The sequence below is a fragment of the Pseudopodoces humilis genome, chromosome 10, assembly GCF_049639895.1.
Source record: "Pseudopodoces humilis isolate 2021_Gansu_Grassland_sample_001 chromosome 10, ASM4963989v1, whole genome shotgun sequence".
In the NCBI taxonomy this organism is placed as follows: Eukaryota; Metazoa; Chordata; class Aves; order Passeriformes; family Paridae; genus Pseudopodoces; species Pseudopodoces humilis.
In genome coordinates this window covers 23034155-23054062 of record NC_142209.1, presented here as the reverse complement: position 1 = coordinate 23054062, position 19908 = coordinate 23034155, and the positions used below count along the sequence as shown (strand labels likewise).

Genomic DNA, 19908 nt, shown 5'->3' with positions numbered 1-19908 from the left:
AGCCGCCGGGCACAGCCGGGGGCACACACGGCCACCCGCTCTGCCCGCTTCAGGGCGCCCCAAGAGCATCGCCGGAGCCAGAGCTGTCCCCATGCCCCCCGGTCCCCGCGGGCAGGGCGAGGAGCGCGGCCCCTGGCTCGGGAAGGAGGAGGTGGGCTCAGCACTAACCCCGCTCTCCCGTCTGTGTCCCAGGGCTCGACAGCGAGGTGCTCTACAGGTCGGGCCCCGGCGTGCTGGGGGATGCCGAGCTGAAACAGGCCCTCCTGGCTGGTGAGTCCCGCATCCCCGCCGTGCTCCCAGCAGGGAGGGGGGCTGTGGAGGTGATGCTGCCCTGGCAGGGAGGGGTTACGGCACCAACATCATCACATCCCTAATCCCAGCTCGCCTGCATGCGGACCCCCCTCTTCTCCCCATGTGATGCAGCTAAAAGTGATGCAGGTGCAGGGCAGGGCGCTTCAGTAGATCTTTTTTTTGGGGGGGGGGGCGGGTAGCGGGGGAGAAAAATACTTGAGTTTTTAAATCTCTGGGGTTTGTGTCTGAGAAGCAGGGCACGGAGAGTGGATAGGGAAAAAGAAAGAGGAAAGGGAAAGGTTTTTATTTACAAGAATGGGAAGCTGTTTGCAAGACTTAGGGGCAAGAACAGGGTGGGGGGGAAGGGGAAAACCATCTCCCCATACCCGCTTCTAAATCCACGGCTGGGGTAGGAGGGCACACGGCGGGGAGCGGTGGGGCCGCGATGGATCCAGCGTGCCGCTCAAATCTGGGTTTTTTTGGGGGTGGGGGATGCGTGGAGCACCCCCATCCTCCGGCCGCGGTGCCCAGAGGGCGGCACTGTGACACCAGGCACGGGCGGCCCCACACAGCCCCGGGCTGGCCCCGCATCCCACCGCATCCCGGGCGCTGCCGGCCGGGGGGCGGCGGGAGCCGGGCGGTGTTGCTGGGGAGAAGGGCTGTGATGAAATCGCTATATTAAGCACCATGACCTCATCGCTTCCCGCGCACCGGGAGCCGAGTCCCGCCGGGCGGGGAAGGAGGGATGCAGGAGAGGAGAGCTAGAGCTCGCAGGGATGCTCCTTCCCCTCTGCCCGAAGAGGGCTGCGCTCCCCGCGGAGGTGATGGGGTTGGGAGCACCCCACCGCCCCGCTCTTCTCCCCCAGCTGCGGGCTGAGGAAGCCCGGAGCAGCGGGTGCTCTTCTTCACAGCCTTGTACCCCGGGCCAGATTTACTGGCTGAGCTCTGGAGGAGGTGAGGGCATCCGAGAGCAATCCCCTGGACTGCCCTGGGTGCTGGTGCCTAGGCTGGGCATGGGCAGCAATACCAGCATGAGAAGGATGTTTTGTTTTCCAAGCACACAAGAGTTACGGGTCCTCCATTCTTCCCGTGTAGTTGAGGCAGCATCCCTGGCAGGTCCAGGGCTCCCCACAGAGCAGCAGCACAGCAGTTACTGCCAAAATCCTGCTCAGCCTTAGGAGATTCTCCCAGCCCAGGGGCAAACCCTCTGGCTTGTCCAGAGCTCTGGGCACTTGGTGGGTCTGTCCAGGTCTGTCCATCTCCCATGGCACAGCCCAGCACTGGTCAGAGAAATGCCATTGTGGTTTTCAAAACATTTGAAAACCCTTAAAAATCACCAGCAGCCCTGGGAGACACGATACTACCAAGTCCACACCTCCTCTGAGACCGAAATCTTTAATTGGGCACCTCAGGGGGCTGCCCCATGTGCTCAGCAACACTGAGCTGGGCAAAGTCAGAGCTCCCCAGAGTTGGAGGGGGTAGGACAAGTCTCACACTTATTAGCTCTCAGCTGAAGGGGCTGATGCTCAGCCATGCCAGAGGGATGCTCTGCACCAGGATGGGAATGACGTCCCTGCCAGAGTCAGGCATCCCAGCAGAGGCCAAGCTTGGCAGCCTGCTCCTACTGCAACCTCCTGCAGAACCAGTGGTGCTTTCCCAGGACCCTGCTTGAGCCCATTCTGGGCTGGGGGGTGCAGGAGAGCATCTCTGCTTTGTCTCCCCTACCAGCCCTCTCATTGCATTTGGCAGCACAGAACAGCCCTGCCAGAACACTGGAGTTTGCTTGCCCCACGTGTGAGAAGACAGAGGTGACAGTCACATTTCCCTTCCTCCTGTGCTCCTGGTGGTTCGCCCCTCCAGCGTCCCATCTCTGCCAGCAGCCTGCCTGCAAAAGCCAAGCCTCATCTTGGGGAATGGGGAGAAATCAGAGCCAGGGTTGGTGGTCGCTGGAACCAAACCACGTCTCAGCTGGGGAGAAAACCGGGCTCCCACCGAGGGTTTCAGCTTCCCTGTGAATACCCAAATTGCACTGGTGTTTGGCAGTGGTGGCAGGAAAACCGCTAGAGAGTGCAAGGAAAAGGAGCAAGGGCTGGAAAAGTTCAGATGTTGGTTTTCTAACCCCCACATCTCAACGTGTCAGAGAACTCAGCATGTTTTCTGCACTGAAAGAGCATCTGAACTTCCAGAGGGAAGAAAGAGAAGGACCTTGGGAGACAAGGGAACAAGTCAGAGCAGCCTTGGCTGTGCCTAGGAGCCTGTGGGTACTGTGCTCCCAGGGCTGGCAGCGCAGGCACTTGTCTGAGTCATGCTGATTGAACCCCTTCCCCATCCCTGGCCCTTTTAGAGCCCTTACCATGGGGGATCTTACCTGTGGGCAGCCCCTGAGCTGAACATCAGCCAGGTTTGGGATGAAGGTATCCCATCCTCACGACAGCATTGGACAGAGTGGCTCCACATGGCTCTACAGTCTGAGCTGAGCCTGTCCCCATCCTGGCACTGGTGACATTCTGCAGGTCAGTGGCATCTGACTGCTGTCTAGAGCCCAAGAACCAAAATTGGTATTTCTGTGATGGATGGTGCAAGAACAATTAAGAGAGGCAAGGGGGGCATGCAGCATCACTGAACATGAGATTCAGAGTCACATGGCAGCACCAAAAAGGGACTTAAAGAAAAGCTGCAGCTTCACAGGGGGCAGCTCACCAAAGGGTGGGAGGTGATCAGCAGGAGTCCTGCTGCAGTGTCGGGGAAAGAGTATGGGCTGAAAAAGAGGAATAAAGCAGAGTTTCACCCTGCTCCCCCCAACACTCCTTGCAGTGCCTGGATGGGGGCTGCTTCACACCCTGGGGTGTTTCTGTCATGTGGGGCCACACGCTGACCCCAAGGGTTTCCAGCTCCCAGCGCTCCTGCTGTCCCCTGTGTCCAGCTCAGGGGCTGTTTGGAGCACAAGGGATGGGGCAAATCACTCACTAAGTCCACAGTGCCTGGGGACATGAGGTGTTCGAGCCCCTTCAGTGCCCGGACCTGATTTCTTCTCCCCCCCAAGCTTGCTCAGGGCTCTGTCCACTCTTCTCTTTGCCTGGGATGTGGCCGGCAGCCTTCTCACGGCTGCTGCTGGAAACTTGGGGCATTCTCTGGGTGACAGCAGCAGAGCTGTGGGTGCGCTGGTGGGTGCTGGAGCCCTTCAGAGCTGAGGGACCCGAGCTGGGGGAGGTTTGGCTTGGGAATGGCTGCAAAGTCCTGCGTGTAATGTCTGGGCAGTGCTTCGCTCAGTAGGGAAGGTCGGCATCCTTATCCCTCCTCCCCGGGGGGGGACAGTGCACAGGGATCTTGCAGGGTCCTCACCCCGGGGGTCCGTGGGTGCTCTCTATGGCTCAGATGGGACTGGACCCTTCCGGGATGGCGGCGAAGCGCTGAAACCTCCCCCGCACTTTGGAAAAGCCCTGCTCCGATCGGGGCTCTGGAGTCCAGCTGCAGACGTAAACAGCGAGACCCTTGCCCAGATACAAGCGCAGCAATGGGAAGAGGCTCCGCTGTTGTCAGGGCCAGGAGGAGCCGGCTGCGGCTCGGGTGCCAGGGAGAAGGCGGCGGCAGAGCGAGGCGGATTGGAGCCGGTGTCTCCGGGCGTGCCGGGGCTGCGCTGCCATCCTGCGCTTTGATCTGCGGCCCGGGCGCGGAGCAGTCTGCCTGGAGACACGCTCACGTGCCCGGGAATTAGGTCAGGTCTCGGTGGGGATTAGCGAGCAATGGTGGGTGCCGGGGCTTCACTGGGGCTGCCAGGAGCTGCTGCTAGGCAGGAAGGGTCGGAGAGTGAGGAGCGGCTTTGGGGGGCCTCACGCCGCTCCCCCCATCACCGCGGTGTGGATGCACAAGGAGAGAGAGAGAGCATCCTCATCCTCATCCCTGGGATGCCACAGGGGATCGGAGGCCCCCGAGGGCTTTGCTTTCCCCTGGCCAAGCTCATTCCACCAGGATGACTTTCCTCCCGAGCGTGAGGCGCCCCGGTGCCTGCGGCACTGCTTTTTATTTATACCTGCAGTGGAAATAAACCCCGTGTCGTCAGAGCCTGGTGAGAGGCATGAGCTCATCTCTTATATTTGGTGGTGATGAAAGAAGGGTAAATAAACGGCAGCAGCAGAGACATCCCTGCCAGACCCATCATAAAGAACTGGGGGTGAGTTTTTGCCATCCCCTCCCATAGCTGCTGGGAAAACTGAGGAAGGGGATTGCCTTAGGGAAGGTGAGCTGGGGGAAGGCAGTCTCAGTGGGCACCCTCAAAGGGGATCGCAGCACCCCTACCCTGGCTGAATGCAAGCCAAGGGTACGGCGGGGTGAAACTCAGCTGGGAGAGTGTTTGGGGCTGGCAGGAGCTCCTGTGCATGGACAGGGGGTGTCCTGGCAGCTGCCAAGTCCCCAGCACAAGGTACCAGCAAGCTGGATGGGAGATGTTACAATGATGCTGAGTCAAAGCTGGGAAATATTCCCTGATTTGGTGCACAGTTTCCCAGTAAAACTTCACTGTGAGATACCCAGGAGCTTGAATGCCTGGTCAGTATCTGTGCAGATGGGAACATACAGCCCCCACAACTGGACAACAAGGACATCTCTCTGGCACCCACTGACAACTCAAACTAAAAGGTCTGGAAGGGGTAGGGAAAATCCCAAGTCGGTATTTCAGTCAGCCCAAGCGTGGTTTGGGTGCTCCTCCGTCACAGGGACCACACACCTGAGAGCATCTCACTGCAGCAGCGCTCGGCGGCCAAGGTCCAGCTTAGCCTGCTGGACTCCCTGCAGGGAGAGGGGCCCTGGGCGCTGGGCAGGGTCTGCACCCTGTCACCCACGAGCTGCTCAGGGCTGTGGGAGCGGCTGTCACCTGTGGCCACATGCAGGGGACAGCTGGTTACCCGGACCCGCTCAAGCCTCTCCTCCAAAACAACCCCCACCTCCCCCACAGCCCCTCCTGGCTAAACATCCTCCGCGTTTACCGAAACTCGGGGCTTACTCACGCCTCCCCGCCTGGCTGCAGCTCCGGGAGAGGTCCTGGAGTTTCCTGCCCAGCCTGACTCAGCCCAAAGCTCCAGCACCTTTCTGCCTCTGCTGGGATGTGGGCTCTGGAATCGCAGTGGGAGGAGGCTGGGAGTCTTTCCCTCTGGGCCAGCGGTCATCCCACGCACCCTGTCCCCAGACCCAAATTTATTCCTCCTTTTCACCCCTCCATGGGCAAGGCATGCTCACTGCTGGTCCCCGGATGCTTGCTCTGCCAGCAGGTCAGCAAGCAGGTTGTGTGTTGGAGGGGGTTGGTATGGCGTCGAGGTTGGGGTTTTGGGGTGTTTTCCTTCTATTTATGGCAGGCAGATGGAATCCCTCCGTCATTCCTCCATCATTCCCCTGGGGAAAGGATGGGAACATCTGGAGAGCAGCAGGAGAGCATTGACTCATCCTGCAGCTTCATTAACTTCTTATAGCTGGTTATCATCTCCCTCAGATAAGAAGAGAGCAGCATCCGTGGGGTCAGGCCGGTGGTAATTGTCTGGGAAGGCTCCGGGGTTAACCCTTCCCCAGCTGCCGGCTGAGCCTCCCCGAGCTGCCGGGGCACAGCCGGTGCTGGGGAACAGCTCAGAGCAGCCCCCAGTTGTGCTCTCAGTCTGACGGGGAGCCCAGCTCACCAGGGCAGCTCCTGGGGCAGGAGAATGCTGCTGCATTTCCAGGAGGATGAGGACAACAGGCTAATGGCTACTTCTAGTCGACGTGCCACGGAGAACGGTGCCACCAGCAATCAGTCCCTGTCAGCGTGGTGTGAAGCCCCCCGATCTCCCCATCACGCCTCTCTCTGGGTGTAAAGATGTTTTTGAATTTCGCTTTGAAACCGGCTGAGCCTTCCCTTTGAACACCCCCCCAGGCTCATGCCTAACGAGGCAAACAAGCTAATTAGGCCACGGTGGAGCCCAGGGCTGATCGCCTGGGGCCAGCACCCGGCAGCGGCCCCTTCCCTGCGCAGGAACAGCTTGTGGCTGCTCCCCTCAATCCGTGCCAGCATCCTTAAGGCGAGTGACAGGTCCCTGCAGAAACCCTCGTGGCGGATGGGAAGGGCTTTGGGGCTTGCTCGGTGCATTCCACTGATGGGGAAAGCTCTCTGCAATGCAATGAGACCCTGGGACGCCCCAGCAGCATCCCTGGGTTTTAGCCATGCACTGAGTATTCAGCCAAAAACAGGTGTTGGAGCATCTTGTGGGATGCCTGACCCCACTCTCCTCCACCTGCCCAGCTCGAGACAACTTGCCAGCTCACATCTCCAGGGCAAGTGCTAGCAAAAACGGGATACTGACTGTCATGCCCCCACAAAGCCTGGCAGAAATAACCCTTCTGGCCAGCCAAGAAGGTCTAGAAGTGTGGCTGGGAGATGGGAGCATGAACAAAGACCAGAATGGGGCCAGGGTGCAGCCGGCACAACCCTGCCCACCTCGAGGATGCCAAGGGCAGAGCGGTCCATGGGATGACGCTGTGACTTTGTGGGGACAGAAGTTCTGGTGTGCCAGAAAGGCAGTGCCCCGTTTGTGCTGGGTCATGTTTGGCCACGCTGGATGGCTGCCTACCCCAGCATGGTGGCATCTGTCCCAGCTGTCCCCACACTGCCCTGGGACATAGTTCTCAGCCTTGCTCCTGACAATGAGGTAGCGTCTCCAACAGCTGGGTTAAAGGCTTTGCTTCGGGCATTGGCCAATCTGTTTTCTCTCCGTCTGGGAGCCAAATGGAAGGCACTGGCCATAAGGGACCCACTGCAGCTTGGTGTTCCCATGCAGGCAGACTGGCTCTCAGGCTGCCTGGTCCACAGCAGGGACACTCCAACGAGAGGAGATCAAGGTCAAGGTGCTCAACAACAGCTTTTCCCAGCTGTTCCCCATCCCAGCCCTGCTGAATGTGTGCCTCTAAAGCCTTGCCATAGGAAAGAGAGTTTCTCCCCTCTTTTTGGTTTATTGCCTCAGAAGGAAGCATAGGTGGAGTGGTTGGAGACTGTCGGCATTTTCTGCTGGAAAATGTTGATCTGGGAGATGGAGCATCTCCCTAAAATGGCACCAATTTCAGTGAAGCTGCATCTGGGGGTAAAGACCGAGCGAGGGGAGTGGAAGGGGGCTCAGAGCAGGGCAAGCCCACAATCTTCTCTGTCACTCCAGGCCATTTGGGGCCTGACCCAGCATCTTTAAGAAAATAAAAAAAAAATATTTTCTTTTTTTTAAATTAACCATTTCAAACCATCTCAAGTATGTTCACCTTTTTTATTATTCCCGACCTCCTGCACCCCTCACCCTCCGAATTCTCCAACAAGGAGAATTTCAAAACATTGCATTTGGGTCCAATTTGAATCAAAGCCAGATTTTGAAACCTTCAGATCTTTGCAAAAGGCACCATCACCCTCCAGACAGCCAGCACCCAGCCCAGCCAGGATGGGAGACCTCCAAGACAAACACATGAGGCAATACCAAAGGATGCTGAAAGGCTTCTCCCCCCTGGAAAAGCAATTGGTGAAGACATTGGTGAAGCAATGTCCCTGTGCTGGCCTGGCCATGGGGCTCAGACAGACACATCCCACCCTCTGTCTTCTGACAGACCGTTGGACATTTCTGCTCCTAGCACTGCCTCTGTCTTGAGCCAGGACCCCTGAGCCCCTGAGCTGTGTGGGCTCAGACCCCCTGTGTGCTTTCCCCCATTCCTGGAGCATCCTTCGCCACCTCCCCAGGGCAGCCACCTTTCAGGGCTGGGAGAGGTGATGCCAATTGGGGCACATTCACAGCATTTCAGGGTCACTGGGGGTCACATGGGCCTTTAGCAACTTGAATTGCCTGGGAACCATAACCCCATTCCACAGATACATTTTCCAAGCAGTTCCTGCTGGGCTGAGGCTGGCACATGGCACCTGGCCCTGAAAACTGGAAGGTTCCTGAGGCAGTTGCTCAGTTCTTCCCATGGTTCTATCCTACAGTGGGATGCCAAGGAAAGGTGAGGCTCCCTGTGCCATGCACTGGATGTACAGTTTACTCAAAGCAGAGATGCTGCCTCGTGCTCCCCTTGGGCTCGTGCAACTCAGGGTCAGTGGAAATTAGGACAGGAATATTTTCTGGGGGAGTGGTGGCAGTGAAATCATGCACTGCCCCACTGGGGAGATGGGGGCATGGGCAAAGAAATCAGCCCCCATGTCTGGAGGAAGGCCCACAGGGATGGAAGAGCCCCAAGCTCTGTGCCAGAGGGGAAGAACCACATGCTCAGGATTCCCTCTGTCTGTCTCCCTGCAGATGCCTCAGCTGTGGACATGGACCTGTATGAGGCCCAGACACTGGCAGATGCCCTGAAGTGGTACCTCCAGGAGCTCCCCACACCCCTCATCCCTCCAGCTCTCTACAGTGACCTGGTCCACATGGCTCAAGGTAAGCACACATGGGCTCCCCCCACACCTGGGACCTCTGTGGGGCTGGAGAAACTTTGGAGGCCCCTAGAAAGGCTTCCCAACACCTCCAGGGTGGCTCTGGCCACATTCCCTGCCCAATGCTTCACTAAGGGCAGATTCTAAGAAGGGCCATTGGGAACATCACCTGTGCTGGAGCAGCACAGCAGCATTTGGGAGATGCTCTGGGAAAGAAGGGAGACCCAGGGGGCTGCTTTGCCCCCACCACAGCGTGGTCTTCTCCCTCTGCAGTGCCCAGAGGAGGAGGTGCTGCCTGCCAGGACAGGCAGCTGCCAAGGCTGGGTGATGCTGGCCCCAGAAGAAAGCGTTATTATAATATTTTGGCTCTGCTGCCTGGGAATTTTTCCTGTAATCTCATTAACTTCTGGCTTTATATGGGCACAAAAAATTCTCAGCTTTTTCAGCTTAGTGCCATTAGGAAGTGCCTTTAGATCCCTGCAAGCTCTTGAGGCTCTGTACAAATGTACAAGACCATCAGGGTTTTGGTTTTACTTGATTTCCTTTCAAATAAACAGAGCAGGGCTCATACCCAGGTCAGCAGAGCCCACAGTCCATCCCAACAGTGAGCCTGGACCAAAACCCATTTCAAGTGAGTCCTCATAGACCTGCTCAAGCCCTCCCAGCCTGGGGGCCCGTGGGCATCACCAGGCACACAGGAAACCCTTGTCCACTCTGTTCAACAGGACCTGAACCTCTTGCTGCTTATGAAACCAGGATTTCTTTCCCTTCCACAGCAGCTCTCATCTCGCTGCCAGTTGCTGCAGTACCCTCCATCCCTGAGCATCACCTCCCCATCCTAAGCCAGATTAGTGCTTGGGCAGATCATATTCTTGGCTGCCTTAAGAGGCACTTAAAGATCACCTGTGGCCAGAGCAGCGTGGCCTTTCCCTACCATGTGCTGTCGGGAAAAGGCTACGGGCTCTTTGTGGCTTCCAGCAAGGCAGAAGGGACACACGGAGAAGGTGAGGGATAGCTCACACCCCATCCTCCCTGCCCTGCGCTGAGACACAGAGCCAGAAGAAATACCCCTGGGGCTGGTGGCACAGAGAAGCTGCCTTCCCCTCACCCGGCAGAGGAGAAATCAAAGGCTGCCTCCCTTCCAAGGATAAAAACGCAATTAGGAAGCAATTAGCTGGGTTGCCTCGTTAAGCAACTTCAAAGGAAAGCGCCTTTCCCTGCAGCCTGTGCTGCAGCGGGCTCTGCTCCTGGCACAACAGGGGCAGGAGGAGGAGGGGGCAGAACTGTGGAGAAACCAATGGGAAGAGGATTTCTCTGGGGCTTAAAAGAAAAAATTTAAATATAAGTCTTTGAGGAGACGGTGCTGGGTTTTGGCAGCCTGCCCTGCAAGGCTCCTCTGCCCTGCTTGAGGCTGAGAGCTGGGAAAGCAGCAAGATGACCACCTTCACAAGGGAAAAACATCCCCAAATTCCCCCTTTGGCTGTGAGCCTTCTCCTGCAGAATCCTCTAGGTGCAAAAAGGTGCAAAAAAAGCAGGAATTGCGGCAGGGAGGCCTAGAGCAAAGCTAAACATCCCTCAGCAGCAGCTTGTGGGATACAGGGGCTCACCAACACCCCACTGCCAACACAGCTGGGTTGCAGACCTGTTTTGGAGGGCATCCAAAACCCTGCCCCTCTGGCTCTGGTGCACCCTGGCCCCAAGGATGGATGTTGGGAGGTGGCTGGGCATTGGCCAAGCCTCGGTCCTGGTGCAAAGAGCCACGGGGAGCTGAGTCAGCCCCCGGCCCAGCCGGGCTTTGAAGCTGGCTGAGAGCAGCCCAGCCCCGGGGACTTCCCTGTCCCCAGCAGATAAAAGGGCTGGGACGAGGCAGGAATGGAGGATGGCTGGAGAGTGGCTGTTTCCTGTGCCTGGGGCAGCATCGCAGTCCCAGGGTGCTGAACTCACAGCTCACAAGACCAGGGAGCCTCGGCCAAAGCTGCCAGAGGGCAATGGGGACATGGTGGGAACTCGTGGGCTGTGGGCTGCTCAGGGCACCCGTGACAGTGGTTTTGGCAGCACCTCTGTGATGTGCAATGCCATTAAGTGCCAAATTTTATTCATATGGGCAATTCGAGTATCACTGGAAGCAGCTGCACCCCAGTCAGCCCTCCCTGTGCTGTGTTTCATGGGGTGTGAGACCATGACGCAGGGGCTGCAGGAGCCTCACTGCAGCCCCACCTGCAGCCCAAACGCACATTCTTTTTTTCCCCTAAAAACCCTTTTCCCTCCCAGCTTGCTGTTTCTGCAGGGAGGGCTGAGCCCTTAAATTCAGCAGATCTTCAAGCTGGTGCCCATTTTCCCACCTCTGCTTTGTTCTGCTTTTACTATGGCTTTGCTGTGCCTCAGGGCAGGGCTCTCACTGTTCTCCGTTCCAGCAGCAGTGAGGGATTTTGAGGTGCAGCCCCTACCAAGTGAGCAGCTCAGCCCTCTGAGCTCCATCCCTGGATATGCTGACAGGGGGAATGTGCTAAAGGCACTTGACAACCTGATTTGGGGTGGTGTGAGTGGGTAAATGGGGAAGGCAAACCCCAGAAAGAAGGGGCCAAGACCCTGAAGAAATCATCTCTGTGGACCCTGGGATATCCACGAGTCCCATGGCTTATCTGGGAAGGGATGGGCTGCAAAGAAATTGTGGTGGGAGAGGTTGAGGTCAGGGGTTTTTTGGGTCTTTGGGGGGAGTAGAGAACAGCCACAGTGTGCTGGTAGGTGCTGGACTCCCATGAGAGGCATGGGGATGCACCTGATCTCCCAAACTGATCATTTTTCCCCTGTGTCCCCTCTGCTACAGAAACCCCAGGCCTGGAGGAGTGTGGCCAGCGAGCCAGAGCCCTGCTGGCCCCCCCAGCCCTGCCGCAGCCACAGGCACTGCTCCTGCGCCAGCTCGCCCGCCACTTCTGTCACCTCTGCCAGGGCAGCCACCGCAGCCGCCTCTCACCCCGAATCCTCGGGGAGCTCTTCGGGGAGCTGCTTCTGCGCCCTGTGGCGGCCAGGTGAGGTCCCCTGCCATGCATGGGACAGGGTGGGTGAGAGGAGGGTGCCCATCGACAGGCTGTCCCAACCAAGCTGGTTTTGCTGTAGGACAGCCCACCAGTGCCCCAGGCACAGGGTTCTCCCAAGGGCGAGGCCAGATCTGGAAGCTGCCACTCCAGCTGTGATGCTCAGACATGACACCCGTTGCCAAAGTGACCAGGCACAATGCACACACGAGACTGGGATCCACAGCATTGCCTCAGTCCCATAGCAGATCCATTGGGGTAGCTGGCTGCTGTTCCAGGGAGTTGGGGGTCTCCAGGGAGGTTGAACTGCTGGTGTCCTCACACACCTCTCCTTCTAATCTCAGCACTGAGGCAGGCCCTGAGCTCCGTGCAAGGATCCTCGAGTCCTTCATCATGGCCAGCGAGGTGGCAGAGCTGCCGACAGCTCCTGGTAAGAGACGTCTGGCTGGAGGGGGACAGCGGGTTTGACATTCAGAGCAGTGATAGCTGCAAGTCATGGGGCAGTTTCAGTGGCTGGTGCAGTGATGAGAAAGTGCTTATGTCCCTGTGGCAGTGCCCAGGCTGTGCTGGCTTCCTGTCCCATTCCTCTCTCTCCTTTCTCCTCAGAGACAATGATTTGGGGGCATTTCCTTGCAGCCCCTCAGAAGGTTTGCAGCTGTTTTCTGGCTTCATGTCTCTGTCATTGCTCTCTGGTCCCTGGGTTTGTGATGCAGACAGGTTCTGCTCCCTCACCTTGGGAGCTCGGTATGAGTTGGGGGAGTCTTGCTGGGGGGCTCATGTGCAGCTTTTTTTGGAGAGCAGGGATCTGGATATAATCTGGGAGGGGAAAAAAATAGCAGCATGACCATAAAATGGCAGAATGGTACTTGCTACAGAATCCAATCAGAGTTTATGATTTTTGACTTGCATTTAATCCCCCTGTGTGCAGAATCGCGTTGCATCACTGCTGCTTCCCCCACAGGGCATCCTCAGGGTGGGGATGAGGACAGGCACTTGCCCTCCACCTCTCCATGCATGGACAGCAGCCAGGAGAATGGCTTTTTCTGCAGATGTTAATGAACCTCACCCCAGGGCTGCAGTCCTGCCCCTTTCATTGCCAACAGCAGTGTTTGTCTCCAGCACCTCCTTGCTCTTTTGCTCTGCTGGCCACCTTCTCTTGCCATGTCCCTCTTGCTGGGTGGCAGCTTGTGATCCCATCAGTGTCCAAAACTGAAGCCCATGCTTCCTGCGCCCTCTGCAGTGCTCCAAGGATGGGGGGCAACTTGAATGGTTGGGGGGTCCAAGGATGGGGGTCCATCCAAGCAGGGATGGGAGGAAGAGAGGGTGCTCAGGAGAGCACAAACCTCAGACCCTGAGGACCACAGAGACCCATCCTTGTGGGATCCCATCTCCAGGCTTTCACTGAGCCCATCTATTCCCCCACACCAAGTTGCCTGAGAGGCACAATTGCTTCCAGCCCTCCTGCTTGGAGATATGTTGGTGCTGGCCCCAGTGAATCCTGTTGGTTTGTGATGTCTCTGGGTCCCTGTCACCACCCTGCCTCCCTGGGGGATGGCTAGGCCAGGCAGGATTACGACTCTTAATATTACTCATAAATCAGCCCTTTCAGACCTGTCATCTCATTTATTGCTCTCCCTCAAGCTCTCACCCATGAGTTTGTCAGGATGCATCTGTCTCTTCCACCTGCTGATCCAGCTGATGGGCAGCTGCAGCCCAGCAGTGCCTGGGGTCACTGCTGCCGTCCCCAGACTTCGTAGTGTCATCGGTTGTCACCACCCTAAACTGAGGAGAGGGGCTGGGCAGAATCTTGAAGTTCTCGTCCCCTTTCTGAGTCAAAATCTCCCCCGTGGTCATCCCACAAGTGTGGGGCAGGACACCTGGACTTGCTGTGCGACTTCAGGCAAGTCCTGCCACCTCTCCTCTCTTTGTACCTAAAAGTGAGGATATTATTACTTGGTTGTCATCACATTAGGATGTTGGGAAGCTTAATTAAATGCCTGCAAAGCGATTTTGAGAGCTGCGGATGAAAGGGGCTATATATAAAGTGCAAAGAATTATTATTAGCGGTGCGCTCCATGCCCTGGTCCTGCTCCCATCACCCTGGCCCCACTCCCCTGCATCCCGGCACCGGGATTATTTTTGTGCATGTGTGGAGTTGTGGTTTTATAATTATACATGTAAAATAGCTATAAATACCCAGCAATAACACGGCGGCTGTGTGCGCATAGCACAGGAATAGGAGTCGGTAGCTGACATAAGGAAACCGTGGTGTGACCTCATTCTGACTCAGATGTAAATATACCTCATGTGAGGGGGCAGCTGGGGGGCTTGGGGCTGCTTGGGGCTGCAGGGACAGCAGCCTTCTCAGCAGGGAGAGGTCTGGGGAGAGATCTGAAGCTGTCTGCTAATTCCAGGGAGGCTCCTGCAGGGCCAGGATCCTTCCTCTCCCATGTGTCCTGGTACCGATGGGGGAGCTTTTGAGTCTTGGATGTTAAAATCTTAAAGAATAAAAATGTAAATGATGGGATTTGGTTCCTGGAGGGGCTTCTCTGGGTGAACTTGCTGTTGTTGGGTTTGCAGTGTCCCTTCCTCTGGGCACTCCTGGGGGGGGTCTCTTTAGCTGCCCATTTTATGAGCTGCAGAGGAGAAAATGGGTTTGTGATGGCTCCTGAAAGCTAATCCTAGGATGCAGAGCTGGTGTCCTGCTGGAGGCACTGGTTTGCATAGAGCCATGCTCTGGTTTGCATAGGGCAGTGCCACAGATCCGTGGGGAAGCTGCCATGGAGCCTGGGGCCAAGTGACTGCATTCAGGCCACCTCACTGTGCTCTCCAGCAAGTCCCCAGCACTGAGCAGACACCCCAGGGGGACATTTCTCAGCCCCATGGGCCCCAGAGTGGCATACAGAGCTCTCAGCAGGATCCCTGTGTCTGGGAACGACTATTTCCCGAGCAGGGTGAGGGGGCAGGGTAAGGCAAAGGGAAGGAGTGATGCAAATACCAGCTCAGCTGAAGGAAGATGACTTCATCTCCTTTTCCTCTCCTGGTGCTATTTATAGTCACTTTAATTTACTCCCTTTTGCTTTATTATCTCTCCAACAAGCCATTAGCCCTCAGACAGCAGGATGCCTTTACTCACCATGCAGCCAAAAGTTCTGGAAAAAACCCTCAATCCATCACCAAAAAAACCCAAAAGTGGGGGCAGGAGGCAGAGTAAGGCAGCAGAGCGCTTGGGCAGGAGCATCGCTGTCCTGTGACGTAGCTTTCTGAAAAAAACAAAGGGATTTTTGGCTCCTTTTGGAAAAAGGAGTGAGAACTGGGCAAGGAAGATGTCCCCTTCCTCCTTCAGAGCAGTGGCTGGAGGGGACAGGACTGGTGGTGCCAGGGTTTCCTGCTTACCCTAGGACGAGGGTCACTGTTTTGCTGGGCCCTGCTGAGGCAGACACCTCCTGCTTCCCCCCAGGAGCCCCAGCCCTCCCTGCTTCACGTGGGGCAGTGGTTTCATGGCAGGAGATGGGGATCAGCACCACCCCACATGCCTTGAAAACACCTTCCCAACAAGCAGATTTAGCAGCCCTGGGCCATGGAGAAACTGAGGCATGGCCTCCCCATGGAATCACCTTTCCAGTGGCTTTAAAGCCAGTCCCTGGGAAGGTTGGTGCCCAGCCCCGAGCTGAGCTCTGTGGCACCCCATCCCCAGTGCTCAGCAGGGCTGCAGTGGTGGCAGTGGTGGGTGACAATCCCATGAACATGGGATGTGATGTGACACTCTGGGCACTTCCCAGCCCAAGCCCCATGCAGGCACCTCTGGGACAGCATCGACACTGAGCAGGACTGCTGTGTTAAGACAAATTAGAAGGATCTGGCTTTGAAGTTTTTAATTAACTTTTTCCCTGTTTGCTTTCTTCTGGATCCAAGGGAAAAGCCCAGCCTCCCGCTCTCCCCAGCTTATGTGGCACGGGGGAGGTTGCAGACTCGGATGTGCAGGGGCTCAGGAGGGAGCAGGGGGCATTGTATGTAATCCAGCATAGAGGGTGCAGCTGGGAGCTGTGCCCAGGCACTGCCCTGCCTCCACAGGAACATCTCTGCACAACCTCTCAGGTGGGAGAATGTGAACATCCTCCCACCTGGCCTGGCACACTGGCCACAGGGAACCTCAAATTTGCATTACACCTTGGTGTTTCATCCCCTCGGAGCTGCTGGGTTTAAAACAGCCAGGAGAAAACCCAACCAAAACCCTGGGCGGAAAGCAGCATGAAGAAGCCATGGCTGAGTGGTCCCCTGTGCCAAAACACCTCGTTCTGCCTCCCCAAATCTGCAAATAATACAGAGAAAACAAATTAACGCTGAGGAAGGGGAGGGAAAAGAGCCAGAGCTGAGCTAGCAACATGAGGTAGGGAGAGTGGCTAAAAATAACAGATCCCTGAAGGCATGGGGAAGAACATGACGGGGATCCACACTCCTGCCATCCCAAAAGGCAGCCTTGTGCCTTCCCAGCTGCTCCTCATACCACAGCCCTGCCCGGTGAATCCAGAGAGGGAAAAGCCTCCAAGAAGGACGGCAGCAGGGAGGTGAGAGGTGCAGAGCTGTGCCACAGAGCCAGGAGTGATGCTCCCACCTTCAGCAGAGCATGGGGGTCCCCCAAGCACCCAGGGTGCCCAGTTGGGAGGGAGCTGCTGCCTGACCCACTTGCAGGCAGCCGGCGGGCAGTGGGATGCTGCTGGGAGACCCCAGGGGTGCTGCATCCGCAGCTAATTTTAGCCTGTGTTCAATTAATCATGGAACGGGAGGGGATCGCAGCAAGCCCAGCCTTTGCCAGTGCCTCCCCCAGCTTCCCTTTCCACCCCGTGTGTGCTGCTGCAGGGTTTGGAGGAGCAGGGCCCTGATCCTGTGGGTTTGGACTGAGGAACTAGGAGCGATCCTGTGCCAAAGTCCTCTTCCTCCAATCAGCTTTAAAAGGCTGGGGCAGCCCTGGGAAGGATGTTATCTCCTCATGCCTCAGTTTCCCCCCTGTGGCTGGCACTGGTGACCTTTGCTGTGGAATTTCTCAGGGTGCCTGTACAGCTCTGAGCAGGCATTTTCCTGGCGTGCCAGAGCTCTGGAATGCCTCCCTGGGATGGGGAGCTGTGACCCCCAGCAAAGGATGTCTCAGCCAGCCAGACCTCTGCTGCATGCCCTAATGGCAGCCCCTTTCCTGGGACTCAGCAGCTCTGGGCAGGAACAGCTGCATTGCTCGGAGACAGGCAGCTTTCCTAGCACAAAGGAGAGAGCCTGGCAATGCTTTTGGGGTACAGCATGAGAGCCCCGTAGTCCTGCTCTCCCCACAGCCCAGCTTCACTGGTCCCCACGTCAAAAGCACAGCACGGCCCAGCCCTCCCCCGTGACAGAGGGAATGGTTCCTTACGGAAACAGGGCTCGGCTGGGATTGAAACCCTTTTCCTGCCTGCACTGCATGGCCAGAGCTGATAAGGCCTGGATAACCCCAAGCATTGTGTGTTCTGCCGGCCCATGACCCGCCAGCATGAGAGGAAATGCTGCTGCTCAGCCAGCCAGGATTCAGGAGGAGACTGTGCGCTGGTGGTGGGGTGCTGGAGAGCCCTGCTGCCTGGCCAGCCTGCTTTCCCTTTGGCCAGCATCTGAAGCTTTGGGATAGCTCGGTCAGACCGTCACTGGTGCCAGCCCAGGTTGCTGTGTCAGCACACGCTGGCCCAGCTCTCGGCTGTATGGTCATGAAAGAAAGCTGCCAGCTTGGCATCCTCTCGGGATGGAGCTTTGAACCTGGGACACCTCTGCCTGTTCCACAGGGCAGCTCCCAGAGGCCAGACTGGCTGAACAAAACCTTGCCAACCCAGAGGGAGCCACCAGCTTTTCTGTCCCACAATGGTCAGGGCTGGCTCGCTCCCTGTGCCGGCGGCTGGCCAAGCCAGACTGCGGGAATGTGTGTGCCAGTGCGCGTGTCCTCCCGGCTCCTGCCCTCTGACGCTGTCTGGGCTGGCGTCACCCTTTCTGCTGCAGTGGCTCTGGCTAAACACCATGGGCATCTTCACAAAAGAAGATGGCAAGGGTGACAAAGTGCCAGCCACACCACCAGCCACAGCCAATTATCCAGCTTGGCACCAAAGCCAGGAGCATCTTCTACTGTGCAGTGGCATTTCCATCCCCTGCTTTCTGCCTGGCAGAGGGTCCCCCTGCTGCCCTTTCAGCCAGATGCCAGAAAAGGGCAATGCTTCCCATGGGGAATTTCATGCTGGAGTAGAGAAGCTGATCCCACTGTGATCCCACCAGCACCCCTGGACCCTGCCTCTCTCCAGAGGACACCATCTCTGCTCCAAAGGGGTGGGAGGAGGCAGGCTACTCAACACAGACATATGAGCAACTCTGGGGAAAGGCAGGATTTGTGCTTCCAGGAGGGAAAATGAGTCACAGGGGGATGACAGGGCTGTGCCAGCAGCGGAGCGCGGGACTGGGGTAAGCGGTGGCTGTCGGCTGCTATCCGGGAGGTCAGGCAGAAATGCTCTTACAGGCCTTGCCTGGCTTTAAAATCTATTAACGTCATTTTGCTGTTCGAGCCGAGAGCCGCACAGGCAGCAGAAACGTTCGGGCATGGCTCAGATCAGAGCAGGATTTCAATTACAGTAATCAAAGGTGACACAGATAAGAAACCCCTGGTCTATGGAGCCACGACAGCTGTCCTCTGGCTCCAACCGGCACCCATCCAGAGCAGCTCCATCAAAATCACTGAAGTGGTACTAGGGTAAAATTGGATTGGAATCCATTTTCATCTGCCGTGGTGGAAAATGCTTTCCCTGCACTCCTTGGGGAGGAAAACCACCTTCTCAGGGACAGCAAGGAAGGAAGGTGCCAAGCATGGAGGAGGGGACAATGTCCCCAGCAACAGCACTGATGGCTGTTTTTGGATGATGGAGGCAGCAGAAGGAACAGCTGGGATGCTGGAGCATCAAGGCTCTGCCTCCTGCTTTTCCCTCTCCATTTCAGCCTAGCCTCACAATGACTGTCGTGGGTGAGGCAGGGTGCTCAGCTCTGTGTCAGGCTCCCTGGAGGAATGTGGCCAGAGCATCCCAGGATGTGTTGCAGGATGGATCCCCAGCCAAGGACAATCTGGGGAGAGGGTTAGGAGGTTAGAGGAGAAGACCCCAAGGGGCAGGAGCTGGCACTCTTTTCTCATCCTTGTAAATGGCAAGGGGATGCACAGGAAAAGGGGCCTCCTGCTCCTGCCTCTGCCACCACTTGCACGTGTCCCTAGTCAATCGTCTCCGCTGCTTTTGTGACTTTTTGCAAATCTTTTGGATGCTAGCAGGGCATCCTTCCCTCTGCCTCCCTCACCCCCCTTTGGGCTCCCACTCCAAGGAGCCAGTGGTGCCCACTGCCACGGCCTAGTGGGACCCTGTTTGCAGCCAGGCCATGCGGGCATCCCTGGGTCCCATGCACACAAGGGGTCCTTTCTGCCCCCGCCCCTGAACGTCAGGATCTTGCCAAAACATAGCATCTCTTTCTGCGCTCACTGGCCCCACTCCAGCCTGGCCAGGTGTCAACTGCCCGGCCGCAGTGTGTCCCCCCCGGAGCTCCGCCGGGAGCAGGAGCCCTCTCCCAGACACTGGAGATTTGTGCGGGGCGGCGGGGCTGAATGGCAGGTCTGTGTTGCCGGGAATGCCGGGGGGCGGGGGGAGGGAAGTTGAGCCGCTTGTTTCATCTGTTTACCTGGAAGTGGAGATCACGGCCAGGCCCAGCTGCCGCAGTGGCGGCACTTTCATGCCAGCGCTAACGGGATGGGGAGTGCCGTGCTGCACCCGACCCCGAGCAGCCTGCGGCATGACAACGATGGGGACACAGCAGGGACTTGGCAGGGCTCCCCTCCCTCCGTGTGCCTGCACAGTGCTGAACCCTCCTGCTCGCTGCAGCTCGAGAGCGGGAGCCTAGGCAGGGATGTGGAGATGACCCCAAGCCATCACAGAGGTGGGTGATACTGCAAGTCATCCTTTGTCCTGCAGGATCACTATGTCCCAGGGCTCTACAGAATCCCCCTGCACATGTCCCCATGCCAGCTGAGTCCCCATCCTGGCTGTGTTCCTCATACTGTTGGCAGTCTCCATCCTGGCTGCACATCCCTGCCCCATCCATAGCTCTCTGTACAGGCTGTGGGGTCCCACACTG

The 19908-nt window shown here is 57.3% G+C and overlaps 1 protein-coding gene across 3 annotated transcripts in view; it reads left to right on the top strand.

Moving 5' to 3' along the window:
* PIK3R3 (phosphoinositide-3-kinase regulatory subunit 3) overlaps positions 1–19908 on the top strand; it is a 79639-nt gene that overhangs the window by 7151 nt on the left and 52580 nt on the right. For 2 of the 3 annotated variants that reach the window (XM_088060105.1, XM_014250789.2), the window contains exons 4-7: positions 193–270; positions 8577–8708; positions 11532–11733; positions 12084–12169. In XM_088060105.1, the coding sequence (XP_087916231.1) occupies positions 193–270; positions 8577–8708; positions 11532–11733; positions 12084–12169 (498 nt within the window). Of the gene's footprint in view, positions 1–192; positions 271–8576; positions 8709–10098; positions 10225–11531; positions 11734–12083; positions 12170–19908 lie in introns of those variants that run through there. The other variant, XM_088060107.1, reaches the window with a different exon arrangement.